This window comes from Benincasa hispida, chromosome 12 (assembly GCF_009727055.1).
Source record: "Benincasa hispida cultivar B227 chromosome 12, ASM972705v1, whole genome shotgun sequence".
NCBI classification, from domain to species: Eukaryota; Viridiplantae; Streptophyta; class Magnoliopsida; order Cucurbitales; family Cucurbitaceae; genus Benincasa; species Benincasa hispida.
Window position 1 is genome coordinate 66,990,636 of NC_052360.1, and position 14,777 is coordinate 67,005,412.

Sequence of the window (14,777 nt, forward strand, 5' to 3'; positions counted from 1 at the left end):
CCCCTCTTCCTCTTAGTCCTTTCCTCCCTTAAATCATGGCTCAAATCCAAGAAAGATTAGAGAATGCAAAATCGAGCCAAGCAAGGGGACTTTGATCATGGTTTATGAGAAGCAAATCTTCTAGGATGGAAAACGATCCGCCTTAGCCTCTTCCTCTAAGGCTTAGGAGGGTGAGTTGGCCAAATTCCCCAGCTCACCTCGAGCTCAAAGGTGGGCAAGTTGGACCTTTTGGCCCAACATCTTTCATTTCCCCAGTTTCTTCCTCCTTTGGCCCATGGGCTCGTTTCTTACACTTCTCTTGTCTTCACTTGATTGTCATTGTTTTGATTTTAGCCTCAATAGCTTGTCTTCATGAGCTCGTGATTCTTGGTCCAAAATTGACTCATAACATCGCCAAAATCGTGGTTGATGGTCTTGGGAGACATATCCAAATTATTAGCATACTATCGATATTATGATGATATAATATTTTGGAGATATTTTGACTTTTTTTTTTTTTAATTGTAACTTGTGTAGAAGATATATATAAAGCAATCTATTGCAATTGTCAATATGTATTGGTTGTCGCATTGGTTGATGGTCTTGCTAGCATATTTGAGCATGGAGTTTGACTTTGGGTAGAGTAAGTTTTAGTTTCTCTTTTTATAGAATTTTTGTTTCTTTACCTTCTCTCCTTAATCCTTCTCTTTTTATTCTTTCAAAGGGCGTTTGGGACAATAAGTTGGTTATTATAGTTGGATTATAATAGTTTGTGTTTGAGGTGTAGATTAGTATAGTTTGGGTTATAATAGTATGTATTTGAGGTGTAACTATTTTAGTTTGAGAAGAAATAGTAAACACTATAGGAAATAATAAAAAAAAATGATGAATATAAAATAGTAAAAACGGTAGCAAATAGTAAATACTGTAGCAAATGAGATTTTGAAATATTATTGATTATAGCTAATTAAATACTACAAAATAGTATTTATTGTAACAAGAGATAGTTATTATAGTCTTAGAATAGTCCTTACCCCAAACGTCCCCTTAATATTTTTTCTTAACTACATGATATAGCAAAATTTTAGAATTATCAATGATAGACATTGATAGACTTCTATCGGCGTCTATTAATATCACTTATAGACATGAACAGAAGTATATCAATGTCTATCATTGATAGTTTTAAAATTTTGTTATATTTTATAAATATTTTAGTTTATTTTTTTATATTTAAAAACAAACTCAGAATAAATTTGTTATAGAATTTCACTAAAAAAAACATAAGTTTTTTGTTTCAAAATTTTGGTCCATATATTAGTAAATTTGAATTCACCAAAATTGACATATTTTGTACCGACGATCTTTTTGTTGGCTCTGTTTTTGCTGTTTGCCATCCAGTCCCAAATGTGAAATATCTTCGTCCGGCGTCTCCGACCTTTCAATTCGAAAGCTTCAAAAAACGTCTGGTTAACAAAATTCGCAGCCATGGAAGTTGCATCTGTTTCTTCTTCCTTTTACATTCCCACCCACAGTCACACCCATGGCCAAATCCCTCTGTCTTCCATCTCTCCCCTTCATTTCCCCTTCTTCCATTAGAACCCATCTCTCTCACCTCCCCAAAATCTCTTGCTCTTCCGTATCCATTCAATCTCAATCAGTCAAAGAAAAGCTTCTTAACCTCATATCTGACCAAGAAAGAGGTCTCAAGACCCAGAAAAGCCCTCAGAAACTTGATTCAATTGTGAAATCAATCGACGCCTTGGCTTCTCTGGGCCGTAATTCTGTTACTACGGACGATTCCCTTTCTGCCACATGGCGTCTTCTGTGGACTACTGAGAAAGAGCAGCTGTTCATCATTGAGAAGGCTCACTTGTTTGGTACTCAAGCTGGAGACGTTTTGCAGGTCATTGATGTACAGAAAAAGAGTCTCAATAATGTCATCACTTTTCCTCCAGATGGGGTTTTCTTCGTTCGATCAAACATTGAAGTTGCTTCCTCTCAGAGAGTGAATTTTAGGTATGTTCTCTCTGCTTGTGCTTCTTTTGTTTGGATGAATTGCTGTTTGAATCAGTGGCGGTCTCTTGAAGTAATTAGATTAGTAATTTAGTATATAATATTGATTTTAGAGGCTACTTAGTAAGCAATCTCAGATCTGTGGGTGAACTTAGCTCTAGCTTCAGAGGTCTTATAGATGATTGTTTCATTTTGAGAGATAAATGTGAACCAACTTGGTTCTAAGGGGGGCATGTTTTCATTGAAAACAACGTAAAGAGGTGATCCAGAAGAGAGGGTATTTGACCCCTTTTTACTCGCATTAAATAAAAATTTCATCTCTATTGATATTGCGTGCTTATTTATTGAAATAAACTAAAAGAAGAAATTGCAACTTTTGTAATTTTGAAATTTCTCTATATTGATCATCATGGCATCATCTGATTTAAAATCTTGCAAACCAAACAAGCTTTTTAGTCAAAGTGTGAAATGCTGGAAGCAATAAGTGAAAATTTGGATCTAAATCTTTATTTAGCGATTCATGGTTATGAAATAGGAAACAAAATGAGGTTTGAAACCAGTACCATTAACTATGAGTTTGTTGGAAAAGACTTGCCATGGTAGTAGAATCTTGGGTATATCTTTTATTATTACATTTGTCAAACTTTTTGTTTCATTTTAAATTTCTTGTGAAAAGTATGGTATAGAAAGCAAATATCAACGAACCGCATTACGCAAGGGCCATCAGGACATGCCTTATGAAACACAGAGACATGCCTCAATCAAAAGTGGACTATTTTGACTATTTTTCATCCCTCTCCTAATTTTTGTTGTCTGTAAAATTCATATGCAACTACTTATTCCAAAAAAACTCTTTAATTTATGGTTGAACTGCTCTGATTTAGTTTACGTGCAACTATTGCAAAACATCTGGATATTGAAATTCTACGTGCTTTATGTTTATTATTATTATTGTAGACGACGATGTTGAGTTTGAATCTCACTGTTTAGATTTACGAGTGCTGTTCTGCGAGGAAAAAACTGGGAGATTCCTTTGCCACCGTTTGGACAGGGTTGGTGAGTTAATTATCTTTATGATTATGATATCGTGGGTAGTATCTTTGTGTCTCAAATGTATAGTTTCATTTTACTATTTGCAGCTCTAGACCATGCTTTAAACCAAATATTAAAATTTTGATATTCACGAAAATGCTGTTGGTTCAAATTTATGACAATATTGATGAATGTACAGATTAAAATAATATAAATATTAACAATTACTTTAGGAAATCAAGAAACTTACAAAATTTATTTCAATTAATAAGTTCTAAATCTTATTATTAGTCTTTACTTTTTATCTAAATTAACAACTAAACATTAGCTAAATTATGCAAAAAAATCTTATAATTTTCCTTATCAACATATCCCCATAATGGTATGATATTGTTTACTTTGAAATTTGGACATAATCTCTCATTGCTTTGTTTTTGGTCTTATCTAAAAAACTTTGTACCATTGGAGATGATTGTTGTGACTTATGTACTCATGATCTTCTTCTTGTATGGCTAATGTGAGACTTTGGTCGCATTTCTAATTGGATGAGTGAAAGAGAAAAGGGAGGGATGAGGGAGAGCAAACTGGGAATTTAACCTAACCATGGATGGTGAGAATAATGTTGTAGGATTTTAGATGTATTGTTGAGCATTAGTCTACAATCATTTGAAGCAGGTTATCAGGAACTTCAGAGTTATCTTATAGCAGTTCTGCCCTCTGTTACTTTGAGAGAAATCTAGATATTATGGTTATATTAGTAATTAAGATAAGCAATTGTTCAGTAATTATGAGCATGAGTAAGGATTTGTTAGGATCCCAAACACAGGAAAACGCAAGAGAAATGAAGAAAATAGAAAGATAAAACTATATACCAATATCAACAGAAATTACCATAACAATAGCCTTTGGACGGGGATTTCTAATAAAAAGAAAATAGCCCTTCTAGAGTGCTCTCTCTTTCTCAAAATCCCACAATGAACAATCCCATCCAAAATGATCATCTCCCTCCAAAATCTTAACTCTCTCTTTATAACCAAGTCACCTAACTAATTACCACCATGTTCTTACTAAGATACAACCAATATTCTCAATTTCTCTCCTATTAGTACTCTCATAGAATACGTGATAGAAGGAGGGTCCTTCAAATTGCTTGGAAGTTATCATAGTTTATCTACGTATTCTCTTTCAATAAATTTCAGCTATTTGGATTTTATCATTTGAGCCATCCTTTTGCCCATACACCTTTATTTTATGCAAATATGTTATTGTCAGTGCAGTGTCACATTTTAGAATTGATGGAAACTAGGAGTTCTCCTGCACTATGGGACCTTAAGTCTCCCATGTATTGCAAATGGATCAACGTTAATTTTATATAAATAATTAAATTGAACTAATACATAGGTTGAAAATCTATTACATAAATGTAGTAGACCAAAGGCAACAATTTTATTTATCTTATTTATTTTTTCTATATCCGTGAGTGTCCGGACCAGCTTACGTGCACATCGATTAATCTCACGGGACAACTCGCTTGACCCTACAACATTTGGGTGTCAAGGAAACTCGTAGAAAATTAATTTTTAAGTAGGTGGCCATTATGGATTGAATCTTTGACCTCTTAACTATTTAGGGGTTGTTTGGGACGTTGAATTGAGATAGGATCTCTGGAGTTTATATGTCTGTGTTTAGAGAGCAAAGTTATTTGGTTTGAGTTCGTATGTTTGTGTTTGAGGTGCAAAGTTGAGTTCATATGTCTGGATTATTTTGTGCAATTTTTTGAACTCTAAGGTTTCATTTGGTAACCATTTCATTTTTTGTTTTTGGTTTTTGAAAATTAGGTCTATTTTCTCTCCATTTCTTATAATGATTTGCATATTTCCTAAATATAATTATTGAATTCTTAGTCAAAATTCCAAAAATAAAAATAAAATTATGAAAGCTACTTTTTTTAGTTTCAAATTTTGGCTTGATTTTTTAAACTATTGATAAAAAGTATATAATAAAGGAAGAAATTTGGAGGTGAAGTAATGTCTATAGGTTTAATTTTAAAAAACAAAAAACAAAAATACAAATGGTTACCATACAAGGTCTACATCTTGTAATCATTTAGGTGCTATTTGATAACCATTTAGTTTTTAGTATTTAGTTTTCAGTTTTGTAAAATTAAGCCCACAAATACCTATACTGCCTTTAGATTTCCTTTTCTTGTTCTTTACTTTTTGTCCAAAACTTGTTTTTGTTTTTGAAATTTGGCTAAAAATTCAACTTTTGTACTTAAAAAAGATGCAAGTCATTGTAAGAAAATGTGAGAAAATAGGTTTAATTTTTAAAAACCAAAAACAAAAAATGAAATAGTTACCAAACGAAATAATCTATTTATATTATTACTATCTTTGTTTTGAAACTTTTTTATTCAATAATTCTACCAATCTTTGTTTGAATAAAATATGGATTGCAAATTTTTCTTTCTTTCCTTAATTTCTTTTAGGGATAATGAACAACAACTAATCCACTACCTTTAGAAATATGGTTAAATAAAATGAGAAACCAAAGAGAAATCAAACTTTTGATTCATAATTTTTCTCCATGAATTTCATCATCATCATCTTCTTCATCTTTTTATTCTTGTTGTTTCTCTGTATTTGTCTTTAATTTTTTTTATTAAATAATTCTATCCATATTTTATTCAAAAACTAAATACAAAATAGTTATCAAACAGAATAATCTGCTTTTATGATTACTATTCTTGTTTTGAAATTTTTTTATTCAATAATTCCATCCATCTTTGTTTGAATAAAATATGGATTGCAAGCTTTTCTTTCTTTCTTTTTTTTTTTTTTTGGGTAATGAACAACAATTATTCTATTACATTTCTTGTAGAAATATTGTTAAATAAAAAAAGAAATCAAAGAGAAATAAAAACTTTTTATTTCTAATTTTTTTCATGAATTTCATCATCATCTTCTTTTTCTTCTTATTCCTCTTCTAGGAAAAAATCTTCATTTATGTTTCTTCTAGGAAAAAATCTTCATTTATGTTTTTTTTTTTTTTTGTTATATGTTACATACTTTTCAACTACATACATATTTTTCCAAATATTTTTAACATTCATTTTATATGTGAATTCAATTAAATAAAATATATTTTACAAATTTATACTATTAGGAGGATTTTCAAAAATTAAGAAAAATAAGGAAAACAATTTACACAAAATAGTAAAATTTTAATATTCTTTGATAGAGGCTGATTGAGACTGATTGAAGTCTATCAGTGATAGAGACTGATAAAAGTTTATCATTTCTATCAGTGTCTATCAATATATATATATATATTGCTATTTTAATAAATAGTTCGATATTTTTTATATATGTGAAAATTTTCCATACTATTATTTATATAATAAACAACTCTACAACATACTTTAACCGTCATTAGCCTTATAATAGTCGGAAGTTACTTATCAAAGATGACTTTCGCTGGAGTTTGTAGGCGGAGGTGGTTGTTGGAGTCTGAAGTTGATTGAATGAAGATGGTATTGGAGTTGATCGTCGGAGGTGGTTTTTGGAGCCCGGAGTTGGTCGCACGAAGGTGACCATCAAAGTTGATCATCGAAGATGATTTTCATCAGAGTTCGTAGTCAGAGGTGGTGATTGGAGTTCGAAATTAGTCGCATGAAGGTAATATTCGAGTTGGTTGCCGGAGTTTGTCATCGAAGGTGGTTGTCAAAGTCCAGAGTTGGTCGTCGGAGTTGCTTGCTCGGAGGTGGTCATCGAAGTTGTATCGAAGGTGATTTTCGTTGAAGTTTCTAGTCGGAGGTAGTTGTTGGAGTTGGTTATCGAAGTTTGTTGTTGGAGGGGGTTGCCAGAGGCTAAAATTTGTTATCGGAGTTGGTCGCGTGAAGGAGGTCGTTGGAGTTGGGTCATCAGAGTTTTCGTAGGAGGTGGTTGCTGGAGCCAGAAACTGGTCGTCGGAGTTGTCATCAGAAGTGGTTGTTGGAGCTCAGAATTAGTTACCGGAGTGTGACAGCAATAGTCACCAACAATGGCCGATGGGTGAAGCCATTGAAAACATTGAAAGAAGGGAGAGTTGGGGTGAGTTTGGAAAATATACCAATTCAACTCCTCTAACATTTAAAGTTGGTGGGCCAAACATTGAGTTGGTATATTATATACAACTCAAATCTACTCATGTTTGTGAGCCAAACCTTCTTATTGAGACTAAATCTCCTTTTTTACCATTAGATCGATCCATGATGGTTGCCAAAAAATATATTTATGAACTAGCAACAAGGAGATTTGTCATTAGTAAGCTCCCATGTGGAGTGTGTTGGTTTAGATATAAGAATAAATGCCCAAACCATGCAGGTTTATTTTCAAAGTAGACAATATCATACAATTGTGGAGATACGTAGAGATCCGTTGTCCCCAACAGAATGAAAGATAAAAATGGGAAATTTTCCATTCAACGTGTTTTTCCATTCAAAGTGGACAATAATTGATGTTGTTCAGTAAAGCCTGGATAAATAGTAGAATCACAAGGCGCAAGATTAGAACCCATAGAGAATGGAAAAGAATTAAGAACTCCCTCATCTTCCATGACATGGTGCAATAAATCCAAGGAGTTTAAAAGGTCATTCAAAGAAAGAACTCCATTGAAGATTTTCAGAGGATCTAGAGCAGCAACGACTCCAAATCTAAGAAACACATTCCCTCTTTTCCTATTCTTAATTTCTGTCGTAGTAGGAAGAAATCCACACAAATTCCTATCGACTTCAATATGTGCTTCAGTACCATCTAACATATCAAGTGTATGAGAAATACACACCTGACCCACTAGTAATGACTGATAACTTCAAAGGTACTACGTTCCCAATAAGTTAAAAGTTCTTGGTTAAGATCCACCCACTATACGCTTCCATGAAATCCAAATGAACGTGTTTCTCAATAAGAAAATGAAAATCACCATAGATCTTCCAGTTTTCTGTGGGATCTAAAAGTAAAACTGTTGGGAAGCTACCATCTTCATGTTTGAGTAAAGCATTGTCTGCCATGTAAGGATTAAGATAAATATAGATCTTATAATGATCTTCCAAACCATCTTTTTAATCTCTTTCCAGTTATGATCAAGCAATCTAAGATACAATCAATAGGTTCCTAAAATTAATGTTTACCACTTCTTGGTCCTTTCTTAACCAATGTGAATAAGAAGGCAATCCGTTCGAAATCATAGTGACAGAAACATGAATTCTCTGTTTCCCATTCAAAATATCAGAAGGCAAGCCCTCAATCCTCTGGAAATAAGAAAATAAAACCCGTGAGTGACATTCTGGCCATATCCCTGCAAAATCAGAATCTGTATAGACGGACAACTCAAGTTGTTTTGAAGTAGGACCATACAGGGAAGATAATTTTTTATCCATTTATAAGTTATATGTGACTGTTCACATCTCCAGCATTCATTCTTATATCTAAACTTGAACAAAGATTATTTCCAGATCATAAAGATGTGACTTGTTGCTTTCCTTCTTGGATTAAGAGCATTAGATCATAAAGATGCGACTTGAGTTCGGTTTCGACGACTTTCTGTAATTATCCTCTATCTAGTATCTTAGTTGAAAACTCGTTCTTTAGAGGAGTTTTGCAAGCTTTTTTTTTTCTGTCTTCCTTGTATTCTTTCATTTTTTTTTTCTCTTTGAAAGCAGTTGTTTCTATAAAGAATGAGTATTAGATGTACCATCCTAGAACTTGAAAGGCCTTGATATGTCCTGCAATTCTCTTCTGCTCTTTTTTGAACCATTTTGTTAGTTATACAATCATGAAGCATAAATTGTGGCATTTCCTCCCCTTTTCTGTAGGTTTGACACAGTATACCTCGATGATGAGATCCGAGTTGTAAAAGATATCCGAGGTGATTATTTGATCGTCGAACGTGCTCCCTACACTTGGAAAGAATGAAAGCTGAATCACAGGTTTTCATTGCTGCTGTAGAAACATGATGTAATTGATTATACTAGTATTAGTCATCTAAAATTTTCTTCATAAGTAGATTTATCCTTCTAGTATGTGTTCTTATTATGCAACACATTCAGCTTCTCTCACTGTATAGGTATTCCATTGAGGAAAAGCCTGGGGTGTTCATGAGTTGAATTTTAAAAGCATATCTTTTTTCCCCATAAGACATCACTATTGGAAACATGTTTGGGATAATTTAAATCATGTTTGATAATTGTTAGGTTTTTAGTTTTAAAAAATTAAGTTTATAAACGCTACTTCTACTTATAAATTTCTATTTTGTTTATCCACTTTTTAGGGATGTTTTATTAAAATGAAAACTATGAAAAAAGAAATAGTTTTTAAACCGATATTTTTGTTTTAGTAGATATGAAAATTGAAAACCATTGTAAAAAGATGGTAGGAAAACAAACACAATTTTTTAGAACTAAAAACCAAAACCATGTTATCAAAAGAGATTTGTTGATTATTATAGATATATCAATAAAATAATAACATACTACTATTATTATTATGGTTATAGAAAGACTTTGTTGAGAAATATGGTGGATATATTCAAGGTAAAATTAACCATTTTGGATTATAAAAAAAAAAAAATTAAGGACGAATTTGAGAAATGTCTAAAATATCAGGCCATCTTATATCTAGTGCCAATCATCAAATGATATCCAAGTTAATCAATAGTTGTAAGAATTATAGTTAACCATCATTTAGGCTAACCATTTATTGAGTAAATTTTCATGATGATTTCTTAAACATTAAAAAGTTTTACGTTCATGAACTTTGAATTATATTTAACTTTTAATCTTTCTTGTCAACATAGGTATGACTATCAAATATAATTTTGGTTATCAACTTTTGGTAGTTACGACATGTTATTGTCAAAAGGTTAGATATTCGGATCTCTACTTTTATATTTGAATGTAAGTGTATATGTATATGTATTTATTTGTAGGCTCTCGGAAGACGAAGGTAGCAATTATGTAGAAATGAAATCATAACTTCTGTACTAAATCGTGGCCCTTGGCCACAATCTAATTTGGCATGTGAGACAGCAACTCCAACTCCATGGTGGACTCAAAAAAATACTATTTGAATATAAAGTTTTTAAAACGAAACTCTCTATCGCTATTTCATTCATTCAACCTCATCTTTATCTTATAGTCACATGCCTCTCTTTTTTGGTTTTCCTCTCCTGTCAAGTCTCCATCTCACTATCTTGCACTCTCGGTCATGAAATAGTTAGTAACATATCACATATCAGTTTTTTCTATCATTTAGATTTTTTTTTAAAAGTTCAATGACACGTGAGTTGGAAGATTCAAACTTCTAACTTCTTTATCAAGAATATATGTTTAAACTAACCGATCACTATGTTTGTTTACCATGCCTTAGTTGATAGTTAGTAATCACTCCCTTTAATTCTCCATCGACATATCAACCTTCCAAGCTACATATGATAGCAATTGATATACTCTATCTATTTCCTTCTAATGTCCATAAGTCTCTCTCCCGATCCACTTACTTTCATCCTCCATTCTATCTCCAATTAGGTAATCTAGTTGCAAGATAATCAATAACTAAACTGTCGATTTTAACTAAACAAAATTAAAGAGCCCATTTTCGATGGAAATTTGAGTTAAAAGTTAACATCGACTGATTGATGGACACCCTTAAAACGAAAGTAACTTGAGTAAATATTGATTATACCCTCACTCAACCCAGAGTGAGTGAGAGAGAGAGGAGGAAAATGGGAATAAGTGAGTGGTGGTTAAGTTCCAACATCCAACAAAACAATTTAACCAAAGCTGTCGGAAATTACTTTGGTGGATCGTCGTAACTCGCAGGTTGTTGGGGAATTCTCCACCTACCCTAAGACAAGAGCATAAAACACATTACAATAACTATGACTTTTGTAAACTTAAAATGTTGTGGGAACCCACCTCTTTTTCCCCAAATCTTTGTGAAGACCCACTAGTAGGTATGATTTAGATGTGATGTACTCTACCTCATGGCCCCATATCACACACTTATTCAATCAAATTAATCCACTATTTTCTATATTTTTATATACATATATAAAATATGCATGGTTATGTATATTATTGATGTGGCAAAATGTGGACGACAAAAAAAAAAAAAAAAAAAAATAGACATTCACGTACACCAATGATGAATTCATAATTTAAAGAAAATAAGTAACCTACAAAAGAAGAGAACTTGCATATACCAATATGATGCTTGTTACTCTCATGATTAAGTTGGAGAGAGTGAGAAATGCAATATATAAATGAAAATTTGAGTAGGAGATAATAGAGGTACCTCTCTTGGAGTTATAAGGATGTATCTACCTACATAAGAGTTTCGTTTAAGCTTCTTTTCATTTTCTTTACGAAATAGGTCAAGAAATTAAAAGAACTGAACATTCAATTTACTGTGGATTTTTCTAGGTCAGGAATGTGCATGACACGCACCTCATTTAACAAAAATAGGTTCTTCAACCTCAACCTCACGTCTAGATTGAGGTTGGTTGAAATTCGTCCTACTTTTGCTTTATCCTTATTTTCTTTAATCGATTCTTTCCAGATTTATCTGAGAAGAAAACATGCTTAGATTTTGAGATATTTTGTTTTAGATTCTGAACTTCATACATAAAAGATTTATTTAGTCTTTGTCATTTATTTAATATCATATATTAAACAAAATCAAATGGAATGGTTTTGAAACATAGGGTTTAATTGACAACCTTATATATTTTCAAATATATATATATATACAACCTTATATGTGGTTTTAAATACTTGTTTGTTTTTATTTTTTATTTCTTATTTTTTATTTTTTATTTTTTTTTATCAAGCTAAATAAGTGAATCACGTATCATGTTAGGGTTTTGTTAAATAGCTTAACATTAACAAGCATTATTATGTTTTGTCTTTTTAAGAATAAAATACAAATTTTAAATACTTAAACATAATATTTGAAAAATAGGGTTAAGATTAAATAATTGAAAAATAGGGTTAAGTTTAAATAAACACAAGAATTTAGGGTAAAAAAAATAAAAACTTTATATTTAATACAATGAAAATTACTAACTTAGAATAATCAAAGATATATAAATTAAATTAGAAATCTTAGACGCCGTTTGGTAACCATTTTATTTTTGTTTTAAAAATTATGCCTACAGACTCTATTTCTACCTCCAAATTTTTTGCTTTGTTATCTACTTTTTATTAATGGTTTAAAAACCAAGTCAAATTTTGAAAACTAAAAAAAGTAGTTCTCAAAAAGTTTTTTTTTTTTTTTTTTAGAATTTAGCTAAGAATTCAACCAATGTACTTAAAAAAGATGCAAATCATTGTAGAAATTGTGAATGAAACAGACTTAATTTTAAAAACAAAAACAAAAAATCTAAATAGTTACCAAATGAGGCCTAAGCGCTTTTAGAGTTTTTATTCTCCATATATTTTTTTGAGTTTACAATTTGTAGTATGGGAAAGATCAAACCATCGACCTTTCAGGTGATAATTAATGAGTGAATTAAATTTCCTTCAAAATCAATTCTATTATGTAACCCTTAAGTAATGCAGTAAATCTTGTCACATAAGGGATAAAGAATTAACAACCAAATATATAAATATATATTTAGACTTTAAACTACAAACATCAAATAGACACGAATCTTTTATAAGTACGATGGAATATAATAATTATATAGAAGAATATAATATGTAATAATAATCCATCAAACATTTTGACAGTGGCAGTAGTGGTAGGCCATAAATTGCAAGAAAAGGGCTGAGTTTTTGGGTGGGGGACTCGTAAGATTTTTAGGTAACACATAGATATACATGGAAAATTTTTTTAAAATTTGAGGTTGAAAATAGGGTGGGGCTAATGGGACAAGTTTTATAATTTAAGATTGAGAGTGATGGGTCCATTTGTAAAATGTGTCTGAAATCATTTGCTGCCAAACTACTCCATCCCTATGTAGGGTTGGGTATGTGCCTCTCTAACTTGCCTAATAATTCCACTCTAAATGTCCCCTAAATGCTCCATTTTTGTACTTTCTAATTTAATATATCCTAATTCCAATTATATTAAGATTCTCGAGTTTAATTAATCTAAACACAGCGGATGTTGTATACTTGAGTGGTAAAGAAAAGTGAGATCATATCTTCTTTTTTTTTTTTTTCATATCTTTTTAGACATTCGATTCTCGTGGAAGATTAAGTCGATGAGTCATGTGATGGGAGCCTTCCCGCACGGTTCGAAAAACATTGAATGGTAATGAAAGGTTCACCACTACATCATTGCATGTAAGTGAAACTCGCTTAATTCGCAGAAAGATCCGACTTGTAATTCACTTTTGATTCCGTGTTCGATAGCTCAACCATAATTAGATGACGTTGATTACTTTCTTTACTTGTTGCAAATTCAAATATTTATCACATCTAATACTAGAAAACAAGTCATCAACTTCGACTACATTTCATGCTTCAAATAATGATGAGAAACCTAGCTAACAAGAGATTGCTTTCACTTCCTGTTAACTTTTCTCTCTTTAATTTAAGACAAAAAAGGGGGAAAAGGGGAAAACTCCTCTTTGCTCATAGTTAATTTCATCATTTTGTTAGTGATGTTTTCCTCTCAATCTCTCTTTCGGGTTATTTTAATAGCAAAATATGGTTGATAATAGTTGAAAAATTAATTATTATGATTTTCAAATCAGACCCTGCACTTTTTTTTCTTAATCGATGGTTCATTCGTCCAATTGTCGTACTAAAAATAGTTATATTAAAAAATCATTTTTTATCCCTAAACTTTCATAAAAGTAACGATTTAGTTTTTAAATTTTTATTTGTAACAAGTTAGTCTCTATATTTTCAAATTTGTGATAATTTAGTTCTTGAACTTTTAGCATGTTAACAATATAGCTCGTAAAATTTCAAATTGTAACAATTTAATCCATATACTTTTAAATTTGTAACAACTTAGTCTTTATCTTGAAAAATTTCATCAAACTTAAATATCAATTTTCGATTATCTAAGGATTTAGTATTTATAATTTATAAACATTGAATTAGTAGGAAGGTAACACTATACCAAATCAAAGATGTTAAATGCAATGTTGTAACACTTAGTAGAACAACTCAGTAAAAAGGAGAATAAAGCAGATAAAACTAACACAGGAATTAACCTAGTTCAGTGAATACCACGAACGTCTAATGGGCAGTGTGCCCAAGAAAGATAAATCCACTAGTGTAAAGTAAAGCAATTACAACGTTGTAATTATCTTTTGAGATGGACAATAATAAAGATACACGTCTAGCTCAAAGTGAGAGGAAGTGTGTCCAAGAAAGATAAATCCACTAGTGTAAAATAAGGCAATTACAATAATGTTGTACTTATCTATTGAGATAGGCAACAACAGAGACACATGTCTAGCTATACACTTTGAACTAACACCTAGGCTCCCTCTAAGTGCAAGACTTCTTCTCTATATTACTTAGGCTCCTCCTAAGAACTGATACAATAGTGGATAAACACTTAGGCTCCCCGTAAGTGAGAGACTCCTTTTCAATGCGTTGTTTATCTTTCTTGCTTCAAGTGAAGATCACTTCACTCTATGAACTTAGGCTCTCCTAAGTTAGAAAATCACTTTCGAATTCAATATGAACTTGAGCAATAATATTCTCTATGTGAGAACATTCAGGTGACAAACTCATAACCTTCTCCTTG

The 14,777-nt window shown here is 31.5% G+C and overlaps 1 protein-coding gene across 2 annotated transcripts; it reads left to right on the plus strand.

The window, feature by feature from the left end:
* Positions 1 to 1,328: 1,328 nt before the first annotated feature.
* LOC120068352 (probable plastid-lipid-associated protein 11, chloroplastic) lies at positions 1,329 to 9,252 on the plus strand. Of its 2 annotated transcripts, none has more exons than XM_039020090.1 (3): positions 1,329 to 1,998; positions 2,986 to 3,047; positions 8,882 to 9,252. In XM_039020090.1, the coding sequence occupies exons 1-3, from the start codon at positions 1,523 to 1,525 to the stop codon at positions 8,920 to 8,922; spliced, it is 579 nt and encodes a 192-aa protein (XP_038876018.1). In that variant the 5' UTR covers positions 1,329 to 1,522; the 3' UTR covers positions 8,923 to 9,252. The 2 variants fall into 2 exon arrangements, with proteins under 2 accessions (XP_038876018.1, XP_038876017.1); XM_039020089.1 differs by having other exon boundaries at positions 1,330 to 1,998; positions 2,986 to 3,051; positions 8,882 to 9,239.
* The last annotated feature ends 5,525 nt before the right edge of the window (positions 9,253 to 14,777 follow it).

What these genes read in the sequence shown, in the direction of transcription:
- LOC120068352 (XM_039020089.1), top strand. Translation starts at nt 1,523, where the DNA reads ATGGCCAAATCCCTCTGTCTTCCATCTCTCCCCTTCATTTCCCCTTCT. An exon ending in TCTCAGAGAGTGAATTTTAG is followed by an intron (nt 1,999 to 2,985) that starts GTATGTTCTCTC and finishes CTCACTGTTTAG; the next exon opens with ATTTACGAGTGCTGTTCTGC. An exon ending in CCACCGTTTGGACAGGGTTG is followed by an intron (nt 3,052 to 8,881) that starts GTGAGTTAATTA and finishes CCTTTTCTGTAG; the next exon opens with GTTTGACACAGTATACCTCG.